The sequence below is a fragment of the Garra rufa genome, chromosome 12 (assembly GCF_049309525.1).
Source record: "Garra rufa chromosome 12, GarRuf1.0, whole genome shotgun sequence".
Lineage (NCBI taxonomy): Eukaryota > Metazoa > Chordata > Actinopteri > Cypriniformes > Cyprinidae > Garra > Garra rufa.
The window spans coordinates 1,837,264-1,860,003 of NC_133372.1; the positions used below are offsets into that span (position 1 = coordinate 1,837,264).

Genomic DNA, 22,740 nt, shown 5'->3' on the forward strand with positions numbered 1-22,740 from the left:
TATAATGTCTTGCCCACATATTTTTATTAATAAAAAATACATTATAAATGCGCTATGTATACATTTATTATATATTATTCATGTATTTTAAATAATCATCAAGTGTATTTTTACTAATAAAAATATTTGGGCAATACATTATAAATACGCTTTGTATACATTTTTTATATATTATTCATGTATTTTAAATAATTAATAAGTGTATTTTTTATTAATAAAAACATGTGGGCAATACATTATAAATACGCCTTGTAAACATTTGTTATATATTATTATTGTATTTTAAATAATCAGTAAGTTTATTTTTTATGTATAGTTAGTATATTTAAAGGTTTATGAAATATGTTTCAATTGTATTATAAGTGGTAACAAAATACATTTTTTGAAATGCTGAGATAGTATGTTAAAAGCACGTTTTAGTTCATCTTCATGGTGTCTCAAAATAGCACAGTTGAGTACACTTAGATGATTTTAAGTTTATCTTAACATATACTTAAGAATAACTTTTAGTATATTGAGTACAAAATCAGTGGCCGAAAATAGAGCACTTTAAGTACATTAGGGAAGTGCACTAAGTGTACTTAAATTGTATGTTAGCACACTTTTTTCACACTTTGTATATTCTTTTAATATATTATTGTTATACTTTAAATTAGTCATAAATATATTTATAAATGTTTAAAAGTAGGGTTCAAGTGTATTTCTAGTTGTAACTACATATATATTTTTAAATACAGATATAGTATGTTAAAAGCACATTTTAGTTCAATTTCATGGTGTCTCAAAATAGCACAGTTGAGTACACTTAGATGGTATTAAGTTTATCTTAACATATACTTAATACTATTTTTTAGTACAATAAGTACAAAATTAGTGTGCGAAAATAGAGCACTTTTAGTACATTACTGAAAAGTGTACTAAGTATACTTAAATAAAGTGTATTTTAGTGCACTTTTTTTTTACCTGGGTGTTCAGCATGTAATGGTATATCATCGCCAGCAGAGGGAGCAGAGCGCTAATGTTTAGTTGCAATATTTTTATGCATTATTATAATGTTGCCAAAAAAAACGTCTGCTGAAATCTCTTTTTCATGAGCTGACAGAAACATCAGTCCCAATACAAACAGACAAACACCGAATACATGGGACAAATGTAATTATGTAAATACAGGAGGAGCTCTGACATCACTGTAGTTCAGAGATTCAGAGAAAGTGAAACTAATTTGATCAACAACAATATGGACGCTATGAACTAAACTCAAACTCTTTAAACAACAGAATACTGAGTCGTTCAAAGACCCCTCTGGACACATCTGATACTCACAGGTAAATTACAGAAATATAAGAGAGATTGTCCTGAACAGGTTTCTAATGGAACTGATCTGGTTTAGTAGGGTTTATATCAGACTGGAGTGAGTTGAACAGAAGTCAGATACTCCACTGCTTTAGTTGTTTACTGCACTGAAACTGTTTAAGAATTGTATTAACAGTATGTCATTTGATTGGTCATAATGCAAAGTTTGGTGTTTCTGTCATTTAGTCACAACATAAAGGCTAAAGAAACAGGAAGTAAATGACCTGCAGACAAACTGAGCACAAACGTGATACATATATACACACAGTGTGCATACTTATTATGCAACATATGCTTTTATTTATTAAGTTTACTGTTGAATAAGTACAATACTACAAGCAAGTGTTCAACTTTATTTTGTTCTTAAAAATTCTCTTTTAATTTGTTCTTACAACTTTCTCAAATATGTGTGTGTGTGTACAATTATTCAGGACTTTTTTAATCTATCAGTTATCTATTTCTTTATTTATCAAGAATGTTTAAACAAATTTAAAAAAATAGAAAACAAAATACAAAATTAAAATAATATCTTAATGTCCTTTCAAAGTTTTAAGCAGCCAATATAACTAATCCATAGAATTAGTCAATGTCTTGATTTGTTCTTGATCAGTTGATGCTGTTTAAAGTTGTGTACTGTTTTCTCTCAATGTAAATCTCATGCTTAAGAAGGGCCTACAAGTTATTAGTTGGGTTCAAATCAGGGGAGGAGAGGGACCAGAACTTCATTCTGTCATCTTTGAAGCCTTTTCTGGCAAGACAATCAGTGAAATACTTGAATGCATGTGGTGGAGCATTGTCCCGCATGAAGACTATGGTCTTTCTGGATGATGCTGACTGCTTCTTGCACCACTGTTTGAAGAAAGTGCCTTCCAGAAATTGTTAATAGTTTTGGAAATCCATTTTTAGTCTGTCTGCAACCCCAAAAGGTCCAACAAGATCATCATTACTAATAACAGCCCACACCATTACACCAGCACCCCCTGACCACTGTGCTGACGTCTGACTCGAGCTGGTGCTCTGTGTCCATCATTGAGCCAACCACAGGCCCAGCCGTCTGCTCTATTAAGTGCTACTCTCTTTTTATCTGTCCATAAAACCTTTTTTGGAAAATAGATTTTCGTGTATTTTTTGGCCAAATCTTAACACTTCAGCTTGTGATTTTTGTTAAGTGTGAGTTCGGTTTCAGCTTTCTTTAACTTAGCAAATTCTCTTAAAAGTAGGCATCTGGTACTTCTGGAGAATCCAGGGAGGTTGCAGTTCTGGAAAATGGTGGCACTGGAGTCTAAAAGCTTTATTCTGCTATTGCTGCCAATTTGCACCTTTTCTTTTCAACGCATTTTTCTGCAACCCTGCTGACTATTATTGACAAACTGGTTGATTTTCTGATGGTCATGCTTCATTAGTTTGGAAAAATTCAGAGTATTGTATTTTTCTGAAAAGCATTTTATAATTTTGACATTTCAGCATCAATTTAAGTCTCTTTTTATTGAATTTTTTTAAACATTTTTACCCATAGCAAAAAATCTGCCTAATAATTACTTACATCTGAATTTAAAGTGTTTGCCACTTTAAGCCACACCTTTCCTCATTAACAATTGCACTGCACCAGAAAATTATAATTCTGTCATTTTTAAAATTAATGTGATCAGAATATTCACTTGCATAATAATTATGCACGATTTATATATGTTTTTATATGTATGTTGTGTGTGTGTGTGTGTGTGTGTGTGTGTGTGTGTGTGTGTGTGTGTGTGTGTGTGTGTGTGTGTGTGTGTGTGTGTGTGTGTGTGTGTGTTTTGTTTGTTTTGGGGAGAGGGGGGTGTATGTTCTTTCTTTAATCTAAACAGCAGGTCATAGTTCAGATTGTTCAATGAGTTTATGAGTCACTCACAGTGTTTCAAATGAATTATGAGATTTACCAATTTATTATAAATTTTGATTGAGTTCAAGTGATCTAATTTGGCTTTAAGGCTTAAAGGGAGAATATAACTTTTACTGTAAAGTGCATTTGTTTTTTTTGTTTTTTTGTTTTCTTCAAAAGGCTTTAAGAGGGAAAGAACAATGGCAGAATCTTCACCAACATCAACAAAAGCAAGAAAAAACAGGAGACAAAGTGTTGACCATATACCTCCATGTAAGTCAATAAACCATTAAAGAATGAGTGCATGAACTAATTTTATTTTTCTAGGGTTAATGTTGAAAAAACACTACCTAACTGTACATGATATTATATATATATATATATTGGATTTTCTCTAGACACTGTTTACATTAATCATGAAATTCTTTTTTTAACAGTATTGAAGGAGTTCACACTAATCCTAAATAATGTCTCTTTCCAGTAATGTCATCCTCCAGTGGTCCTCTGTCTGAGGATCTTCAGTGCTCTATATGTCTGGATGCGTTCACTGATCCAGTCAGCACTCCATGTGGACACAACTTCTGCAAGACCTGTCTGAATAAGTGCTGGGACAACAGTCAGACCTGCAGCTGTCCATACTGTAAAGAAACATTCAAGCAAAGACCTGATCTCAAGATTAATACCACACTCAGAGAGCTTGTAGGTCACTATAAAAAGAAAACTCCAGAGAAAACAACTGATGTTCTGTGTGATTTCTGTGAGGAGAGAAAGCTGAAAGCCCTGAAGTCGTGTCTGGTGTGTCAGAGCTCTTACTGTGAAACTCACCTGGAGCCTCATTTGAGAGTGGCAGGTTTGAAGAAACACAAACTGATGGATCCTGTGAGTAATCTGGAGGACTATATATGTCAGAAACATGAGAGACCTCTGGATCTGTTCTGTAGAGATGATCAGACATGTGTGTGTTCAATCTGCTCTGTGAAAGACCACAAGAACCACAACACTGTTTCTATAGAAGAGGAGAGTGAAGAGAAGAAGGTAGAAGTTATTGTACTTTTAAAGGACTGATATCATGAGAAATCAGATTTTATTTCATTTTGTGTAATTAAAGCTCATTATGAAAACATACTGTAAGTTTAATCAGTGTTATGATAAACAAGTCTGTGTTGTTCTCTCTATAGACTGAACTGATGAAGACACAGAAAGATGTGCAGCAGATGATCCAGGACAGAACCAAGAAGATTAAAGACATCAAACACTCAGCAGAAGTCAGAAAAGTGAGTTTAAAATATTGTAAAAAAAATAATTATTATATATAATTCAGTTGCATTAGTTTAGCTGTGTGGCTGTGTTCCACTCTGAAGAGCTCATCCCTATGCCATGATCCCTCTGAAGGGTTTACCCACTAGAGTTAGAGCTTTGAAGGAATAAAGGGTGTAGGGAACCAACTAATGGTTTCTATAGAACACACTTCTGTGCTGTCTTACAACATCTGTGTCACAAGTTAAACATGCACAAAGAATCAAGGGAGTATAAAGTGTCCATCACTTGAATCCTTGGAAATATTACATTCTGAAGGGCCCCTTGAAGTGTCAAATGAAGAAGCATTAATATGAGTTTTGAGAAGCACCCTGAGTATTATATGTGGTGGTTTTAGTGACTCTTTCTATAGGTTACACTGTTACATCAGTAGGTGGCGACAAATAAACCTCTCTATGATTGAGTCATTGATTCTGATTTATTCACTCAAATGATTCATTTAAAAACAGGAATGAATCAACACTACAGTTTGTTACAGCTTTGTTTCAAGTATATTTAAGGATCAGAGCAAATACAAACAAGGATAATAATTTGTCTAAAATGTAAGTTAGTTATCATTAACTTGTTTATTTTATTGTTGTACACTTGCCACCACACTGATGGTCTGAATATCAACATGACTGTGACCTGATCACTTCGTAAAGTAATAGCACACCTCTCCTCAACATGATTGAAAAACACATGATTTGAGGAATCATTCAGTGCAAACAGTGCAGGATGAAGTTTAATACTTCAGTTGAGGGATTCTGAAACTCCTTAAAAACACATTTATGTATATGGAAAAAAAAATGTATGAGCAACAGTAACACAGATTCTTCTCTTAGTAAACACTGCTAATAATTTGTTGACTGTTTTGGTTGAGCAGAGAAACACAGAGAAGGAGAAAGCAGCCCATGTGGAGCTCTTCACTGATCTCATCCGCTCCATTGAGAGATATCAGACTGAACTGCTGGAGATGATGGAGGAGCAGCAGAAAGCAGCAGAGAAACAGGAGGAAGAGCTGATTGAAGAGCTGGAGCAGGAGATCACTGAGCTAAAGATGAGAAACACTGAGCTGGAGCAGCTCTCACACACTGAAGATCACCTCCACCTCCTACAGGTCAGTCAACATGATCTCTCTGATCAATCATAATGCAGTATATGACACCAGAACACTCCCCATGCTGAAGGATTTCTCCTCTCTCCTGCTGTAGATTCACTCATCCCTGTGCAGCCCTACAAACACCAGGAACTGGCCTGAGATCAGTATGAAGACTCATGAGAGTCTGGAGACTCTGAGGAGAGATCTGACTCAACTGAAGGACACTATAGATGAGAAACTCACACAAACTGGTACATCAATACATACACTGATCAGATAGAAACATGATTATGTACTCTTTTCTTTAAATAAAACATTAACTATACAGCAAAAAATATATATATTTTCAAATATATTTTTAAATGTATATATTTTTGTACATATTTTGGGCCATTTTATGTATACACTGTAAAAAAAACAAAAAAAAAAACAGTTAAATTGCTGACAGCAATGGCTACCAAACAGAAACCATAAAATAAAGTAAAATATACTAATTTAAATATGCACTTACAGAACTCTTACAGAATTTTCCATTAAATGTTTTACAAAACATGTATTTCTTGAAATTCTGATGAGATACCTTAAGTTGAAAAAAAATAATAAAAAAGGTCAAATGACACAAATCACAAAATAATTCCATGGAAATTTTCATGAAACAATTTGTCATCAATTGTCACCACTGTTGAGATTCATGCGCTGATTCTTGATGTCTCTGTGCATCTAAAACATAGAGCTTAATAGTCAATAGCCCCAGTAGTGAACAAAGCTAGTCTCTTAATGTGTTATTCTTAATATCTTCTTACTGATGACCAGTTTTCCCTTGTATTTATTGCTTTAACAAACAGGCTTTAGAAACGTAGAGTTAAAGCAGCCAGACAAAATCATTTTAATCTAGAGTCAAGAGCCCAACTAATGCAAACACCGAACTTTAATATTTTCAACAAAACATCAACATCTGAAACTCTGTTAATTCTTGAAATGAACTTTTGTATAAAATTAAGTCAGACGGGTTTGTAATAAATGAAGATGCTCAGATCTTGAGAGATCACCATTATTTTTGTAATTGTACATACATTTCTATGAAATTTAAGAAAATAGTGAAAAACTCTAAATAATACAGTATTTGTCTGAATAAAAATGAGAATTACTGTAATGCATCAATAATGATGTAATACTTAAAATAACAGCCAAAATGTTAATTTTACAGATGCTGTTAGTAATTTTACAACGTTTTGTATAGAATTTAAAATGAAAATATAGGCTATTAATATATTTAAAAGATGTATTTTAAAAAAAATATATTTATACATTCAAATACCAAGAAATATATTTGCCAAAATATGTTTGAAAATACATTTACATAAATATATTTTCTACTGATTTATTTTTGGCACATTTCTGTATATTTTTTATATATATATTTCTACATATAAAATAAATTTTACAAAATATATAAAAAAGACTGGCCAAAAAATATATTTGCTCAAATATATTTTCTAGTAATATATTTTTGGCCATATATAAAATATTTTTAAAAAGCATTTTAAAAATATATTTTGACCTCTGTATATTTCTGTCCAAAAAAAGCATTTTCTTGCCACAGAAATATATTTATAAATGATGGCTGAAACAAAATATATTTACTATTTCAAAAATATATTTCATTGAGCTTCACTGTTTGCAACATACACTACAAAAGCTTTTTTTTTTTTTTTCTGCTCATCAAGGCTGTGTTGATTTGATCAAAATACAAAAAATAAATGTAATGTTGGGAAATATTATTATGTTGTAAAACAATGTTTTTTTTATTTACATTAAAATGTATTTTATATCTGTAATTAAAGTTACATTTTCAGAATCATTACTTAGAAATCATTCTAACATTTATTTTAACATTTATTTATTATCAATGTTGAAAACAGTTGTGCTGCTTAATATTTTTTGCAACCTGTGATACATTTTTTGATCAATAAAAGGTTAAAAAGAACAGCATTTATTTAAAATATAAAGGTTTTATAACAATATATACTATCTTTTCAAAAGTTTGGGGTCAGTAAATATTTATTCTCTTTTTTTTTAAATATATAAACACTTTTATTCAGCAAGGATGTGGTAAATTAATACAAAGTGATAGCATAGATTTATATTGTTAGACAAGATTTATATTTTTACTCAATATTCATCAAAGAATCACAGGTCCTAAAAAAATATTTGGCAGCACCAGAACTGTTTTCAACATTGATAATTCTAATAATAAATCAGCATAATGATTTCTGAAAGATCATGTAACACTTAAGACTGGAGTAACAGCTGAGGAAAATTCAGCTTTGCATCACAAGAATAAATAATATTTTAAAGTATATAAAAACGTTTTTTATTGTAATAATATTTTGCAATATTACCATTTTGTTCTGTATTTTTGATCAAAGACAATAAATGCAGCCTTGATGAGCTTTAGTTCTTAAAAAAAAAACATTAAAAATCTTACCAATCCCAAACTTTTGAGCAGTAGTGTATATTTAGCATACATTTCAATATATTTTGGCCTCAAATAAATATATTTTTTGCCATATGTTTTCTTGTCATTAGTGTCTAGAGAGCTGAAGTGGATGCAGCAGTATGCAGGTACAGTGTGACTCTATACTACACTAGTTTAGTTAAATAAAAATTAAAAGATTAAATATTAAAAACAGCATCACAAAATGTGTGTATTGGTAGGTTGTGATGGATATTCTCTGTTTTCTCAGTGGATGTGACTCTGGATCCTGATACAGCTCAACCTAATCTCATCCTGTCTGATGATGGAAAACAAGTGAGATGTGGAGACATTAGACAGAAACTCCCAGACAATCCAGAGAGATTCGATACATGTCCCGATGTCTTGGGAAAGGAGGGATTCTCCTCAGGGAGATTTTATTTTGAGGTGCAGGTGAAGGGAAAGACTGATTGGGATTTAGGAGTGGCCAGAGAATCCATTAACAGGAAGGGAATGATCACAGCTAGTCCCAGTCATGGACAGTGGACTGTGTGGCTGAGGAATGGAAATGAATATGAAGCCTGTGCTGATCCTCGTGTGTCTCTGTCTCTGAGAGTGAAGCCGCAGCGGGTCGGTGTGTTTGTGGATTATGAGGAGGGTCTGGTCTCCTTTTATGATGTGGAGTCCAGCTCTCATATCTACTCTTTCACTGGTCAGTCTTTCACTGAAAAACTCTATCCATTTTTTAGCCCATGCCTTAATGATGGAGGTAAAAACTCAAGTCCACTGATCATCACACCTGTCAATGATAATAAATGAATTTAAACTCCTCATATGAAAGATTAAAATAATGATTTTTATCATTAAAAGTCTGAAAGCATTATGTGCTGCTATTTTTATCATTTTAATATTAAAAATCTATATGCTACAATTAGATATTTTTTATGTAAATATATAATGTTTGTTCAATAATTATTTAACTTTTCATAAACATTTGTGCCATTTTTTCTGCCATCTGCACCTGACAAAGTAAAATTGCTATCTATCTATCTATCTATCTATCTATCTATCTATCTATCTATCTATCTATCTATCTACATTATAGCAAATTAGCTCAAAAGGGAAAATATTATGATATAACTGGTTATAATTAATTATGAATATTTAGATCAGATCTCAGAATTTACTGTAGCAGAATCAATATTATTAGATCTGACAGTATAATCATTTATCAATTCAAGCAAAGATTATTTTTCTGTCCAAGAAAGAGTAACTTTCCTACTTTAGTCAGTACTAGCAGTAACTTAGCATGTAGCATGTAGCAAGATCAACATTCAGGGACTTTGAATTGTGGTCAGCACACAGAGACAATCAGTTGTGAATATAAGAGATTTAATAAATGAACTGCAATTTTCCCAGAATATACATTTATACTTGTGCATGATTTTGAAACGGTTTGTTCGAATCTGTTTTGAGCGTAATGTCTGTAAACCCCTCGCTTCCATAAGCTTACTCTGCTCTGATTGGTCAGCTGGACAAACCTGTTGTTGCACAGAGAGGAGTACTTTAGCAAGTTAGCGAGCGCTCATCTGTGTTTCCTAGTCTGTGGTTGTTTTTGATGTCGCAACTTGAAATTAAAGCCACATAAAACATTGCATTTTTTTATTTTCAGTTGAAGAGTATTAACTAGCTCACATCAAAATTAACATTAGCCTCACAGGAAACACTGAAAATAACACTCAACACCTAACCACTCACAAGATAAAGTACTGATGTTAAATAAACAATGTCAAGATATGGTAAAGACCATTATATTTAATATAGTGTTCATTGTGTTATAATTAATCATACTCTTAAAAGTTATAACCACAAATTTGCTAGTATAATGTATTATAATTGTTGTTATGATTATCAAAGAGTTGTTATAAGATATTATAATGTTTTTAATGTATTATGCATTCATGATAATGCCTTAGAAATATGCTTATACAGTATGGACTTCACAGAAAGTGTTATCATTTTTATTTTTTTTTTTTACATTAAACAATTCTTTTGCTTTAACTTGCTTTACAAAACCTCTTTCATTTCTTTCACAGACGGGAAATTTATTACATTAAAATAATGACATATTTAATTATTCTTACATTTTAATGTGAAGTCAAAATCAATCCCAACTTTGCTTCAAAATGCATTGTGAGAACCTGTAACCCGAAATCACATGATCACTAACTAGAAATCACTTTCTTAAATTGATCATGACAGGAGTAGACAAGTTCAGTCCTAGAGAGCCGCTGTCCTGCAGAGTTTAGCTCCAACCCTAATCAAACACACCTGAACAAGATAATCAATGTCTTCAGGATTACTAAGACTATGAACAGGTGAGGGTTTTTTCAGGGTTGGAGTTAAACTCTTCAAGACTGGGGCTCTTTAGGACTGAACTTACCCCTGGACCATCACATGTTTCCTTACTAACAGATTTCTGGAAGGGCCCTTCATCAAGGGATCATCAACTCCATGATTTTGAGACTGTGCTAGGAGTCACACCAAACCTCCTTGTGACAGCACGTATGGATGTGTCATCCTGGAGGAACTGGACTGTCTATGTAACGTGATTGAGTTACAGGTACTGCCTCATTATACACGGAGTGAGAAGGACTCTAACAAAACACAGGACTAGAGATGAATCAGTCAGGAAGGACAAGGAGAGAGCAATTGTCTGTGGACACCACACTGTAAAAAATTTCAGACCCCCCAAACTCAAAATTTTTTAGTGACTGATCACATCTAAACTTTTCAATTGGCCCAATTGGATATTCTGCTAATTGAATTTTATCAATTGTGGCAACAGTCTGTTAACTTTCACTCAATGAGAAATAATATATTGAGCCAACTGAAAAACAAATAAGTCTACCAAACTATGTTATCGGCCCAATTAAATATTTTAAATTGTGGTAGCATACATTTTTTGTTTTACCTAATTCAAATATGAATATCGGTAAATGTATATTGCTAAAACAACCTTACTGAATTGTTTATTCCCTGTTGCACCAAAAGAAAAGGAAAAAAATATTAAATGATACATTGCCACATTTTAATCATTTTTTAATGAAATCTTCAACATAACATGAAAATACTTTAAAATTATAAATACACAGTAAACTTTCTACAGTATAAAATGTAATAATTTATCTGAGATTACTTCAACCAGTGTTCAGTGTATTGCCACTGAATATTACCATTCTCACAAAAGATATTCTGAGCTCATAAAACTGCATCTTACCTACTTAAACATTAAACGTAAAATACATTAATATATTAAAAATGTCAAAAACACCATCAAATTTAAGTAATAGGGAGATTACTTCAACCAGTGTTTACAGTAAAATTCTGTCATTAATTACCGTCATGTCGTTCCATATAAACGTAAAAATAGAGTAAAACTCTATTTTTATTTCTAATTTCTATATCAAAATTTAGATTCTATATCTTAATTTGTTTTCTGAAGATAAACAAAGGTTTTTATGCATTTGGAATGAAATGAGCGTTAGTAATTAATGGGTTAACTGTCCCTTTAAGTCCTTGCAGTACTCACGATGAGTGCATACAATAATCCAAAGAATACAATAAATGCATTTCCTAAGTTGTCAAGCTCCACCTCCTCTTCCAGGACAACGGAGACATTCAATCAATCGGTCGCATTTAGTTATTCAGGGCTTTTAACAATAAGCAACTTTACAGTATTAAATAAGACAATAGTGGCAAAGTCCGTTGTTGCAGCAAACTCAGATTTGCAAAGGTCTCATCTGGTTCCCATGGTCTTGCGCCAATGGCCGTCTAGGTGAGGAGTTATTTACTGATGATCCGTCTCTGGGGCTCATCTAGTTGATTTGGTCTCTGCTGACATTCAGGGCTGTAGAGGTTGTCTCTAGGTGTTGATCCACCATCTGGGCTGGGTACAGACTGGATCTGGCGGCTACTGTGACCTCAGAATAAATAAGAACAAAACAGACTAATATTAATATAGAGGCCATTCTTCTTACAATGCAACAAGCACAACAGGTGTTATGGGAAGTGTTCCCAGTTCCAGTTGACCTAACATTCAGCACATTTGACATGGCCGTTGAGGTGCAAGTGCCACTGCTTACCATTTCAAGAAGTTCCATTTTCATTGCAGTTGTGTGGTTCTCCAATGGCTTGGTATTCTGCAAAAACAAAGTATAAAATAGCAATGTCAATACTAAGTCTACATTAGAATTAGCAGTCTACATCCAAGCCATGTCTCATGGCAGCTCTCAAGAAAGCAACTCCTCACAAATTACATCTAAGAACTAATAGTATTTGGCATTAATATAAAACAAAGATTCACTAAAGATAAATACTCACTGTGAAATTCGTAATGGTACTTTTTCTATACCAAACGGTGCCTCTTGAGCTCAGACCTGGCAATGGTGGGTAACACTAATGGGGAAAAAAAAAAAAAGTTATAGCAGAAACATCTTCCTTGTGTCTCATAAATTGTATATAATCATTATACAGTGAGATAAAAAATAATTTAGCTTAAATAGTAAATTTGGGTAACTGTGAGATAGGGGTGTGTAGTATTGATAAAAATATATCTTAATATTTTCTGGGATATTATCAAAAATGATCATTAGACGATGTCTTGCTGAGTGTGTTATTATGCTGGTATGTATCTTATGGACTTCTGTAGCATCTGAAGTGACAACGAGATGTTTTTACACATTTCAGATTAATTCAGCTCAAAGAGACATGAATGCATTTAACCTGCAGTTACACATGCAAAATAATATTTTTATATTTTAAACATAAAATGTTGAATACTGATATTTGGAATATGTTAAACGTGAAATTAAAACCGCCAGTAGGTGTCAGTAAGTCCATGTTTATAAGTGAGTCATTGCGATTGAACCGAATCATTTAACGGTTGATTCATTCAAGAATCAAACACCGTCATATTGCACAGACACGCAAACCAGTGCCCTGGCTGTGTTTGGAAAGATTTTTGTTGGCGAAATAAAGTAAAAACAGGCATTATTGTGTCTAAAATGCAAGTCCTTTAATATTAACTTCTTGTTTATTGAACTGTTGTATAAAACCAATATCAAATTTGCAACCATGCGGCTTTTTGGCGGAAAACGTGGCACTCTTCGCGTGATACAGATTTTGAAATTACTTAAAATATATTTTCTCTCCCTCCCCATATGTACTCAATCTACATGCATTTTAATAGACTAATCATGCAGTGACAAAACGCGCTTCCTCACTAGTCTAACTTAATCTTCATCACACATAACGTTAATGTATTCGTGCAGTGCACTCTGTCAGGCGTGTTTTTTGTTTTTTGCGATATAACGTACAGGATAATGTGAAAGCCCACATTGATAAAACAAAATATCAAAGACAATAACGTTAACGTTATATGTCGCACAACCCTAACCTTACCCAAGAACTAAAGGCGTGAATTCACAGTTATTCGGCAAAATACAATGTAATGTACGTGACTCATGACTTAATAAATACAAAGCTCAGTACTCACCATAACTTTAATAATAGAAAATCCGTCTGTAAATGATGTTTTGTCGCCCTCAGCATCGTCTCAGCTTTCTCGTTCTCCCGCTCACAGGAATTTGAATTCACTCCACCAAGGCACCAACGGTTTCTCTCTCATGCGCATGCGTATTGGCCTTTTCTGCTGCAAAGCTTGTTCGGCTAAAACAGATTTTCACTTCTGCTTGGTAGATTGGCTGAGCACATTTTAATATGTTTGGTGAATATATATTTTTAACTTTAACTTCAGACCTTCAGCTAAAATTACTTCAATGCATTATTTTGTTTGGGGATAATTATTGGGAAGCAATTAATTGAGTCAATATTTATTTGTCAGTTTCCACAATTTTTCAAAAACGAAATTTTTTACAGTGCATCTGCAAAACCATTACCTTTTGGGTGTTGTTCTGCTGTTGCCACTCAAGCGCACCTGTTATCACTTTCATTTGCACTTTGGGAAAATAAAGTAAGTGTAAAATAAGAATAGAAAAGAATATCTTTAAACATCTGTAAATCAATCAGCATTTTACCTAGAAACACTTTACAAATGTTGCCAAACAATCAGGTGTGCTGAAATCTCTTCTTCATGAGCTGACAAACAGCAGTCCCAATACAAACAGACACACATGAACTAACACACCGAATACAGGCACAAATGTAAATGTGTGAATACAGGAGGAGCTCTGACATCACTGTAGTTCAGAGAGAGACTCAGAGAAAGGGAAAGTGAAACTTTATCTGCAACATCGTGGACGTCTCAAACGATCAAACTCTTTAGACAACAGAATATTGAGAATATTGACCCTTCTGGACACATCTGATACTCACAGGTAAATTACAGAAATATAAGAGAGATTGTCCTGAACAGGTTTCTAATGGAACTGATCTGGTTTAGTAGGGTTTATGTCAGACTGGAGTACGTTGAACAGAAGCAGGTTTAAGTGTGTCAGATACTCCACTGCTTTAGTTGTTTACAGCACTTAAATTATATCAGAGTTGTATTAACAGTATGTCATTTGATTGATTGTAAAGCAAAGTTTGCTGTTTTTGTCACTTTGTCACTTTTTGACAAAAAATCTTGACGTTTTGTAAAGACTAAAGAAACAGGAAGTAAATGACCTGCAGACAAACAGAAAACAAACCTGCTACACTGCAGCTGAAAATCACTTTAACATTAAACAAGATGAGAATGACTCTTGATCATATATTTTGTGGAGAAACGTATAAGAGAAATATGTCTGTTGGAAAATATATTACTTGTTCTTTGCACTTTTTTTATTTAAACAGCAGGTCAAAGTTCAGATTGTTCGCTGAGTTTTTAAGTCACTCATGTTTCAGTTCGTACATGAGATTTAACCAATTTAACTGTCATACAATTTGGTTTTATGTCTTAAAAAATAAAAACTTACATTTTTCTTGAAAAGGCTTTAAGAGGGAAAGAACAATGGCAGAATCTTCACTAACAGCAAGAAAAACCAGGAGACGAAGTAAAGACCATTCACCTCCATGTAAGTCAATAAACCAGAAAACAGTGACTTTTACCTAGATGACTTTTCACTTTTCTCTTATAATATTTAATATGTACAGTCAGGAATGTAAAACAGATGATAAAATAATTTCAGTTTAACACAATAATTCTTGTTCATGTATTTATTTGTTTATTTGGTAAGTGGTTGTGTAATGAACTTCACGTTTGGGTTCTGATCAGCTTCTGGGTTAATTTTACAATAATGACTAACTGACTGTAGATGATCTCTTATATATTTCAGTTTCTTGAAAGTCATCACACTTTGTCTCTAGACACTCTTTACATTCTTCATGGGATTCTTCATAAACAGTATTGAAGGAGTTCACACTAATCCTAAATAATGTCTTTTTTCAGCAATGTCATCCTCCAGTGGTCCTCTGTCTGAGGATCTTCAGTGCTCTATATGTCTGGACGTGTTCACTGATCCAGTCAGCACTCCATGTGGACACAACTTCTGCAAGACCTGTCTGAATAAGTGCTGGGACAACAGTCAGACCTGCAGCTGTCCATACTGTAAAGAAACATTCAAGCAAAGACCTGATCTCAAGATTAATACCACACTCAGAGAGCTTGTAGGTCACTATAAAAAGAAAACTCCTGTGAAAACAACTGATGTTCTGTGTGACATCTGTGAGGAAAGAAAGCTGAAAGCCCTGAAGTCGTGTCTGGTGTGTCAGAGCTCTTACTGTGAAACTCACCTGGAGCCTCATTTGAGAGTGGCACGTTTGAAGAAACACAAACTGATGGATCCTGTGAGTAATCTGGAGGACTATATATGTCAGAAACATGAGAGACCTCTGGATCTGTTCTGTAGAGATGATCAGACATGTGTGTGTTACATCTGCTCTGTGAAAGACCACAAGAACCATAACATTGTTCCTATAGAAGAGGAGAGTCAAGAGAAGAAGGTAGAAGTTATTGTACTTTTAAAGGACTGATATCATGAGGAAAAAGATTTTAGTTCATTTTGTGCAATAAAAGCTCATTATGAGAACATACTGTAAGTTTAATCTGTGTTATGATAAACAAGTCTGTGTTGTTCTCTCTATAGACTGAACTGATGAAGACACAGAAAGACATGCAGCAGATGATCCAGAACAGAACCAAGAAGATTCAAGACATCAGACACTCAGCAGAAGTCAGAAAAGTGAGTTTAAAATATTGATATAAAATATTTATTATATATAATTTTAATTTCATTAGTTTAGCTGTGTGGCTGTGTTCTACTCTGAAGAGCTCATCTCTATGCCATGATCCCTTTGAAGGGTTTACTCACTAGAGTTAGAGCTTTGCATGAATAAAGGGTGTAGGGAACCAACTAATGGTTTCTATAGAGCACACTTCTGTATTGTCTTACAACATCTGTGTCACAAGTTGAACATGCACAAAGAATCAAGGGAGTATAAAGTGTCCATCACTTGAATCATTGGGAATCTTTCAGTCTGAAGGGCCCTTTGAAGTGTCAAATGAAGAAGCATTAATATGAGTTTTGAGAAGCGCAGTGTGTATTAATAGTGGGGGTTTTACAGTGACTCTTTCTAAAGGTTACACTGTTACATCAGTAGGTGGCGACAAATAAACCTCTCTATGATTGAGTCATTGATTTTGATTTATTCGCTCAAATGATTCATTTAAAAACAGGAATGAATCAACACTACAGTTTGTTGCAGCTTTGTTTCCAACACTTTAGGGATCAGAGCAAATACAAACAAGGATAATAATTTGTCTAAAATGTAAGTTAGTTATCATTAACTTGTTTATTTTATTGTTGTACACTTGTAACCACACTGATGGTCTGAATATCAACATGACTGTGACCTGATCACTTAGTAAAGTAATAGCACACCTCTCCTCAACATGATTGAAAAACACATGATTTGAGGAATCATTCAGTGCAAACAGTGCAGGATGAAGTTTAATACTTCAGTTGAGGGATTCTGAAACCCCTTAAAAACACATTTATGTATCTGGAAAAAAAATGCATGAGCGACAGTAACACAGATTCTTCTCTTAGTAAACACTGCTAATAATTTGTTGACTGTTTTGGTTGAGCAGAGAAACACAGAGAAGGAGAAAGCAGCCCATGTGGAGCTCTTCACTGATCTCATCCGCTCCATTGAGAGATATCAGACTGAACTGCTGGAGATGATGGAGGAGCAGCAGAAAGCAGCAGAGAAACAGGAGGAAGAGCTGATTGAAGAGCTGGAGCAGGAGATCACTGAGCTAAAGATGAGAAACACTGATCTGGAGCAGCTCTCACACACTGAAGATCACCTCCACCTCCTACAGGTCAGTCAACATGATCTCTCTGATCAATCATAATGCAGTATATGACACCAGAACACTCCCCATGCTGAAGGATTTCTCCTCTCTCCTGCTGTAGATTCACTCATCCCTGTGCAGCCCTACAAACACCAGGAACTGGCCTGAGATCAGTATGAAGACTCATGAGAGTCTGGAGACTCTGAGGAGAGATCTGACTCAACTGAAGGACACTATAGATGAGAAACTCACACAAACTGGTACATCAATACATACACTGATCAGATAGAAACATGATTATGTTTTCTATTTGTTAAATATAACATTAACTATACAGCAAAAAATATATATTCAAATATATTTTTAAATGTATATTTTTTATATTATTTTATGTATACACTGTACCAAACAGAAACCTTAAAATAAAGTAAAAAATACTAATTTAAATATGTACTTACAGAACTCTTACAGAATTTTTCATTAAATGTTTTACAAAAAAGGTATTTCTTGAAATATTCTGATGAGATACCTTAAGTTTAAAAAAAAATAAAATAAATAAAAAACAGGTCAAATGACATAAATCACAAAAGAATTCCATGGAAATTTTCATGAAACAGTTTAACAGAAAAACAGATTTTTTTTTTCATGACATTCTTTGTAAAATGCAATAACACATGGATTAGTTGATGTATATATAGACATATTTGCATTAGTGAATACAAAATCATTCTCAACAATCTCAACCATGGTGACAAAATATTCAGATAAATAAATCAGCTTTTAACATCACAAAACAACCTATAGATTCACAAACAAAGCTTTTGTTGATTGTCACCACTGTTGAGATTCATGCGCTGATTCTTGATGTCTCTGTGCATCTAAAACATAGAGCTTAATAGTCAATAGCCCCAGTAGTGAACAAAGCTAGTCTCTTAATGTGTTATTCTTAATATCTTCTTACTGATGACCAGTTTTCCCTTGTATTTATTGCTTTAACAAACAGGCTTTAGAAACACAGAGTTAAAGCAGCCAGACAAAATCATTTTAATCAAGAGTCAAGAGCCCAACTAATGCAAACACCGAACTTTAATATTTTCAACAAAACATCAACATCTGAAACTCTGTTAATTCTTGAAATGAACTTTTGTATAAAATTAAGTCAGACGGGTTTGTAAAAAATGAAGATGCTCAGATCTTGAGAGATCACCATTATTTTTGTAATTTTACATACATTTCTATGAAATTTAAGAAAAAAGTGAAAAACTCTAAATAATACAGTATTTGTCTGAATAAAAATGAGAATTACTGTAATGCATCGATAATGATGTAATACTTAAAATAACAGCCAAAATGTTAATTTTACAGATGCTGTTAGTAATTTTACAACATTTAGCATAGAATTTAAAATGAAAATATAGGCTATTAATATATTTAAAAGATGTAATTTTAAAATATATATTTATACATTCAAATACCAAGAAATATATTTGCCAAAATATGTTTGAAAATACATTTACATGAATATATTTTCTACTGATTTATTTTTGGCACATTTCTGTATATTTTTTATATATATATTTCTACATATAAAATAAATTTTACAAAATATATAAAAAAGACTGGCCAAAAAATATATTTGCTCAAATATATTTTCTAGTAATATATTTTTGGCCATAAATAAAATATTTGTAAAAAGCATTTTAAAAATAAATTTTTGTCCAAAAAAAGCATTTTCTTGCCACAGAAATATATTTATAAATGATGGCTGACACTTAATATATTTACTATTTCAAAAATATATTTCATTGAGCTTCACTGTTTGCAACATACACAACAATTTCTTTTTTTTTTTTTTTTTAAGAAGTTTCTTATGCTCATTAAGGCTGTGTTGATTTGATCAAAATACAAAAAATAAATGTAATGTTGGGAAATATTATTATGTTGTAAAACAATGTTTTTATTAACATTAAAATGTATTTTATATCTGTAATTAAAGTTACATTTTCAGAATCATTACTTAGAAATCATTCTAACATTTATTTTAACATTTATTTATTATCAATGTTGAAAACAGTTGTGCTGCTTAATATTTTTTGCAACCTGTGATAATTTTTTTGATCAATAAAAGGTTAAAAAGAACAGCATTTATTTAAAATATAAAGGTTTTCTAACAATATATACTATCTTTTCAAAAGTTTGGGGTCAGTAAATATTTATTCTCTTTTTTTTTTAAGATATAAACACTTTTATTCAGCAAGGATGTGTTAAATTAATAGAAAGTGATAGCATAGATTTATATTGTTAGACAAGATTTATATTTTTACTCAATATTCATCAAAGAATCACAGGTCCTAAAAAAATATTTGGCAGCACCAGAACTGTTTTCAACATTGATAATTCTAATAATAAATCAGCATAATGATTTCTGAAAGATCATGTAACACTTAAGACTGGAGTAACAGCTGATGAAAATTCAGCTTTGCATCACAAGAATAAATTATATTTTAAAGTATATAAAAACATTTTTTATTGTAATAATATTTTGCAATATTACCATTTTGTTCTGTATTTTTGATCAAAGACAATAAATGCAGCCTTGATGAGCTTTAGTGACTTCTTAAAAAAAAAAAAAAAAAAAACATTAAAAATCTTACCAATCCCAAACTTTTGAGCAGTAGTGTATATTTAGCAAACATTTCATTATATTTTGGCCACAAATAAATATATGTTTTGCCATATGTTTTCTTGTCATTAGTGTCTACAGAGCTGAAGTGGATGCAGCAGTATGCAGGTACAGTGTGACTCTATACTACACTAGTTTACATTCATACACTCACAGCCTCATTACTGCACGAAAATATAAAATAGAAATAAATGGATTAAATATTAAAAACAGCATCACAAAATGTGTGTATTGATAGGTTGTGATGGATATTCTCTGTTTTCTCAGTGGATGTGACTCTGGATCCTGATACAGCTCTTCCTGATCTCATCCTGTCTGATGATGGAAAACAAGTGAGATGTGGAGACATTAGACAGAAACTCCCAGACAAACCAGAGAGATTTGATTACTGTGCCTGTGTCTTGGGAAAGGAGGGATTCTCCTCAGGGAGATTTTATTTTGAGGTGCAGGTGAAGGGAAAGACTGACTGGGATTTAGGATTGGCCAGAGAATCCATTAACAGGAAGGGAAAGATCACAGCTAGTCCCAGTGATGGATACTGGACTGTGTGGCTGAGGAATGGAAATGAATATAAAGCTCTCTCTGGTCCTTCTGTGTCTCTGTCTCTGAGAGTGAAGCCGCAGCGGGTCGGTGTGTTTGTGGATTATGAGGAGGGTCTGGTCTCCTTTTATGATGTGGAGTCCAGCTCTCATATCTACTCTTTCACTGGTCAGTCTTTCACTGAAAAACTCTATCCATTATTTGGCCCACACCTTAATGATGGAGGTAAAAACTCAAGTCCACTGATCATCACACCTGTCAATGATAATAAATGAATGTATAATGTCTATAATTAGACATTTTTTATGTAAATATATAATGTTTGTTCAATAATTATTGAACTTTTCATAAACATTTGTGCCATTTGTTCTGCCATCTCCACCTGACAAAGTAAAATAGCTATCTATCTATCTATCTATCTATCTATCTATCTATCTCTCTATCTCTCTATCTCTCTATCTATCTATCTATCTATCTATCTATCTATCTATCTATCTATCTATCTATATTATAGCAAATTAGCTCAAAAGGGAAAATATTATGATATAACTGGTTATAATTAATTATGAATATTTAGCTCAGATCTCAGAATTAACTGTAGCAGAATCAATATTATTAGATCTGACAGTATAATCATTTATCAATTTAAGGAAAGATCATTTTTCTGGACAAGAAAGAGTAACTTTCCTACTTTAGTCAGTACTAGCAGTAACTTAGCATGTAGCATATAGCAAGATCAACATTCAGGGACTTTGAATTGTGGTCAGCACACAGAGACAATCAGTTGTGAATATAAAGGATTTAATAAATGAACTGCATTGATTTTGATGCATGATTTTGAAACGGTTTGTTTGAATCAGTTTTGAGCGTAATGTCTGTAAACCCCTCGCTTCCATAAGCTTACTCTGCTCTGATTGGTCAGCTGGACAAACCTGTTGTTGCACAGAGAGGAGTACTTTAGCAAGTTAGTGAGCGCTCATCTGTGTTTCCTAGTCTGTGGTTGATTTTGATGTCACGAGTTGAAAATAAAGCCATATAAAACTTTTTTTTTTTTTTTCAGTTGAAGAGTATTAACTAGCTCACATCAAAATTAACGTTAGCCTCACAGGAAACACTGAAAATAACACTCAACACCTAACCACTCACAAGATAAAGTACTGATGTTAAATAAACAATGTCAAGATATGGTAAAGTCCATTATATTTAATATAGTGTTCATTGTGTTATAAATAATCATACTCTTAAAAGTTATAACCACAAATTTGTAAGTATTATAATGTGTAATAATTGTTTTTATGATTATCCATCAGTTGATATAACATATTCAGATTTTTTTATGCATTATGCATTCATGATAATGCCTTAGAAATACCCTTATAAAAGTATGGACTTCACAGAACGTGTTATGTTTTTGTTTTTGTTTTTTACGTTAAACATTTCATTTGCTTTAACTTGCTTTGCACAACCTCTTTCATTTCTATCACAGACGGGAAATTTATTACATTAAAATTATGACATTTAATTATTCTTACATTTTAATGTGAAGTCAAAATCAATCCCAACTTTGCTTCAAAATGCATTGTGAGAACCTGTAACCCGAAATCACATGATCACTAACTAGAAATCACTTTCTTAAATTGATCATGACAGGGGTAGACAAGTTCAGTCCTAGAGAGCCGCTGTCCTGCAGAGTTTAGCTCCAACCCTAATCAAACACACCTGAACAAGATAATCAATGTCTTCAGGATTACTAAGACTATAAACAGGTGAGGGTTTTTCAGGGTTGGAGCTAAACTCTTCAAGACTGTGGCTCTTTAGGACTGAACTTACCCCTGGACCATCACATGTTTCCTTAGTAACGGATTTCTGGAAGGGCCCTTCATCAAGGGATCATCAACTGTTCACTTTCATTTGGAATGTTCTTACAAATGGTGTCTCCTTCCTGAAGTGCCCTTTAATTATATAAATAATATAAATATAAATAAATAATAAATAATATAAATAATATAGAATAATCAAAATAAATAATCGTCTCTAAAAGCCAGACGATTTTATCCTAAAAAATGTATCT

The 22,740-nt window shown here is 32.8% G+C and overlaps 2 protein-coding genes and 1 long non-coding RNA gene across 3 annotated transcripts; 2 read left to right on the forward strand and 1 right to left on the reverse strand.

Annotated features, from left to right (window-relative positions):
• The first annotated feature begins 1,201 nt into the window (after positions 1 to 1,201).
• Positions 1,202 to 9,743, forward strand: LOC141346376 (E3 ubiquitin-protein ligase TRIM39-like). The gene is made up of 8 exons (XM_073851231.1): positions 1,202 to 1,325; positions 3,395 to 3,487; positions 3,696 to 4,249; positions 4,393 to 4,488; positions 5,397 to 5,630; positions 5,725 to 5,863; positions 8,202 to 8,237; positions 8,360 to 9,743. Exons 2-8 carry the CDS (start codon positions 3,415 to 3,417, stop codon positions 8,905 to 8,907), a joined length of 1,680 nt encoding a protein of 559 aa, XP_073707332.1. The 5' UTR covers positions 1,202 to 1,325; positions 3,395 to 3,414; the 3' UTR covers positions 8,908 to 9,743.
• Positions 9,744 to 12,068: 2,325 nt separating this feature from the next.
• On the reverse strand, positions 12,069 to 13,746 carry LOC141346329 (uncharacterized). Its single transcript, XR_012357194.1, has 3 exons — positions 13,646 to 13,746; positions 12,472 to 12,546; positions 12,069 to 12,290 (listed from the first exon to the last, which is right to left on the reverse strand). It is a non-coding gene; the product is annotated as an uncharacterized lncRNA (long non-coding RNA).
• A 630-nt stretch (positions 13,747 to 14,376) lies between these two features.
• On the forward strand, positions 14,377 to 21,713 carry LOC141346379 (E3 ubiquitin-protein ligase TRIM39-like). Its single transcript, XM_073851233.1, has 8 exons — positions 14,377 to 14,486; positions 15,081 to 15,164; positions 15,539 to 16,092; positions 16,236 to 16,331; positions 17,240 to 17,473; positions 17,568 to 17,706; positions 20,202 to 20,237; positions 20,397 to 21,713. The coding sequence occupies exons 2-8, from the start codon at positions 15,101 to 15,103 to the stop codon at positions 20,942 to 20,944; spliced, it is 1,671 nt and encodes a 556-aa protein (XP_073707334.1). The 5' UTR covers positions 14,377 to 14,486; positions 15,081 to 15,100; the 3' UTR covers positions 20,945 to 21,713.
• Positions 21,714 to 22,740: the final 1,027 nt, after the last annotated feature.

Coding starts and splice junctions, on each gene's coding strand:
- LOC141346376 (XM_073851231.1), top strand. CDS start 3,415: ATGGCAGAATCTTCACCAACATCAACAAAAGCAAGAAAAAACAGGAGA. Junction 4,489..5,396: donor ACTCAGCAGAAGTCAGAAAA/GTGAGTTTAAAA, acceptor TTGGTTGAGCAG/AGAAACACAGAGAAGGAGAA. Junction 5,631..5,724: donor ATCACCTCCACCTCCTACAG/GTCAGTCAACAT, acceptor CTCCTGCTGTAG/ATTCACTCATCCCTGTGCAG.
- LOC141346379 (XM_073851233.1), top strand. CDS start 15,101: ATGGCAGAATCTTCACTAACAGCAAGAAAAACCAGGAGACGAAGTAAA. Junction 15,165..15,538: donor TAAAGACCATTCACCTCCAT/GTAAGTCAATAA, acceptor GTCTTTTTTCAG/CAATGTCATCCTCCAGTGGT. Junction 17,474..17,567: donor ATCACCTCCACCTCCTACAG/GTCAGTCAACAT, acceptor CTCCTGCTGTAG/ATTCACTCATCCCTGTGCAG.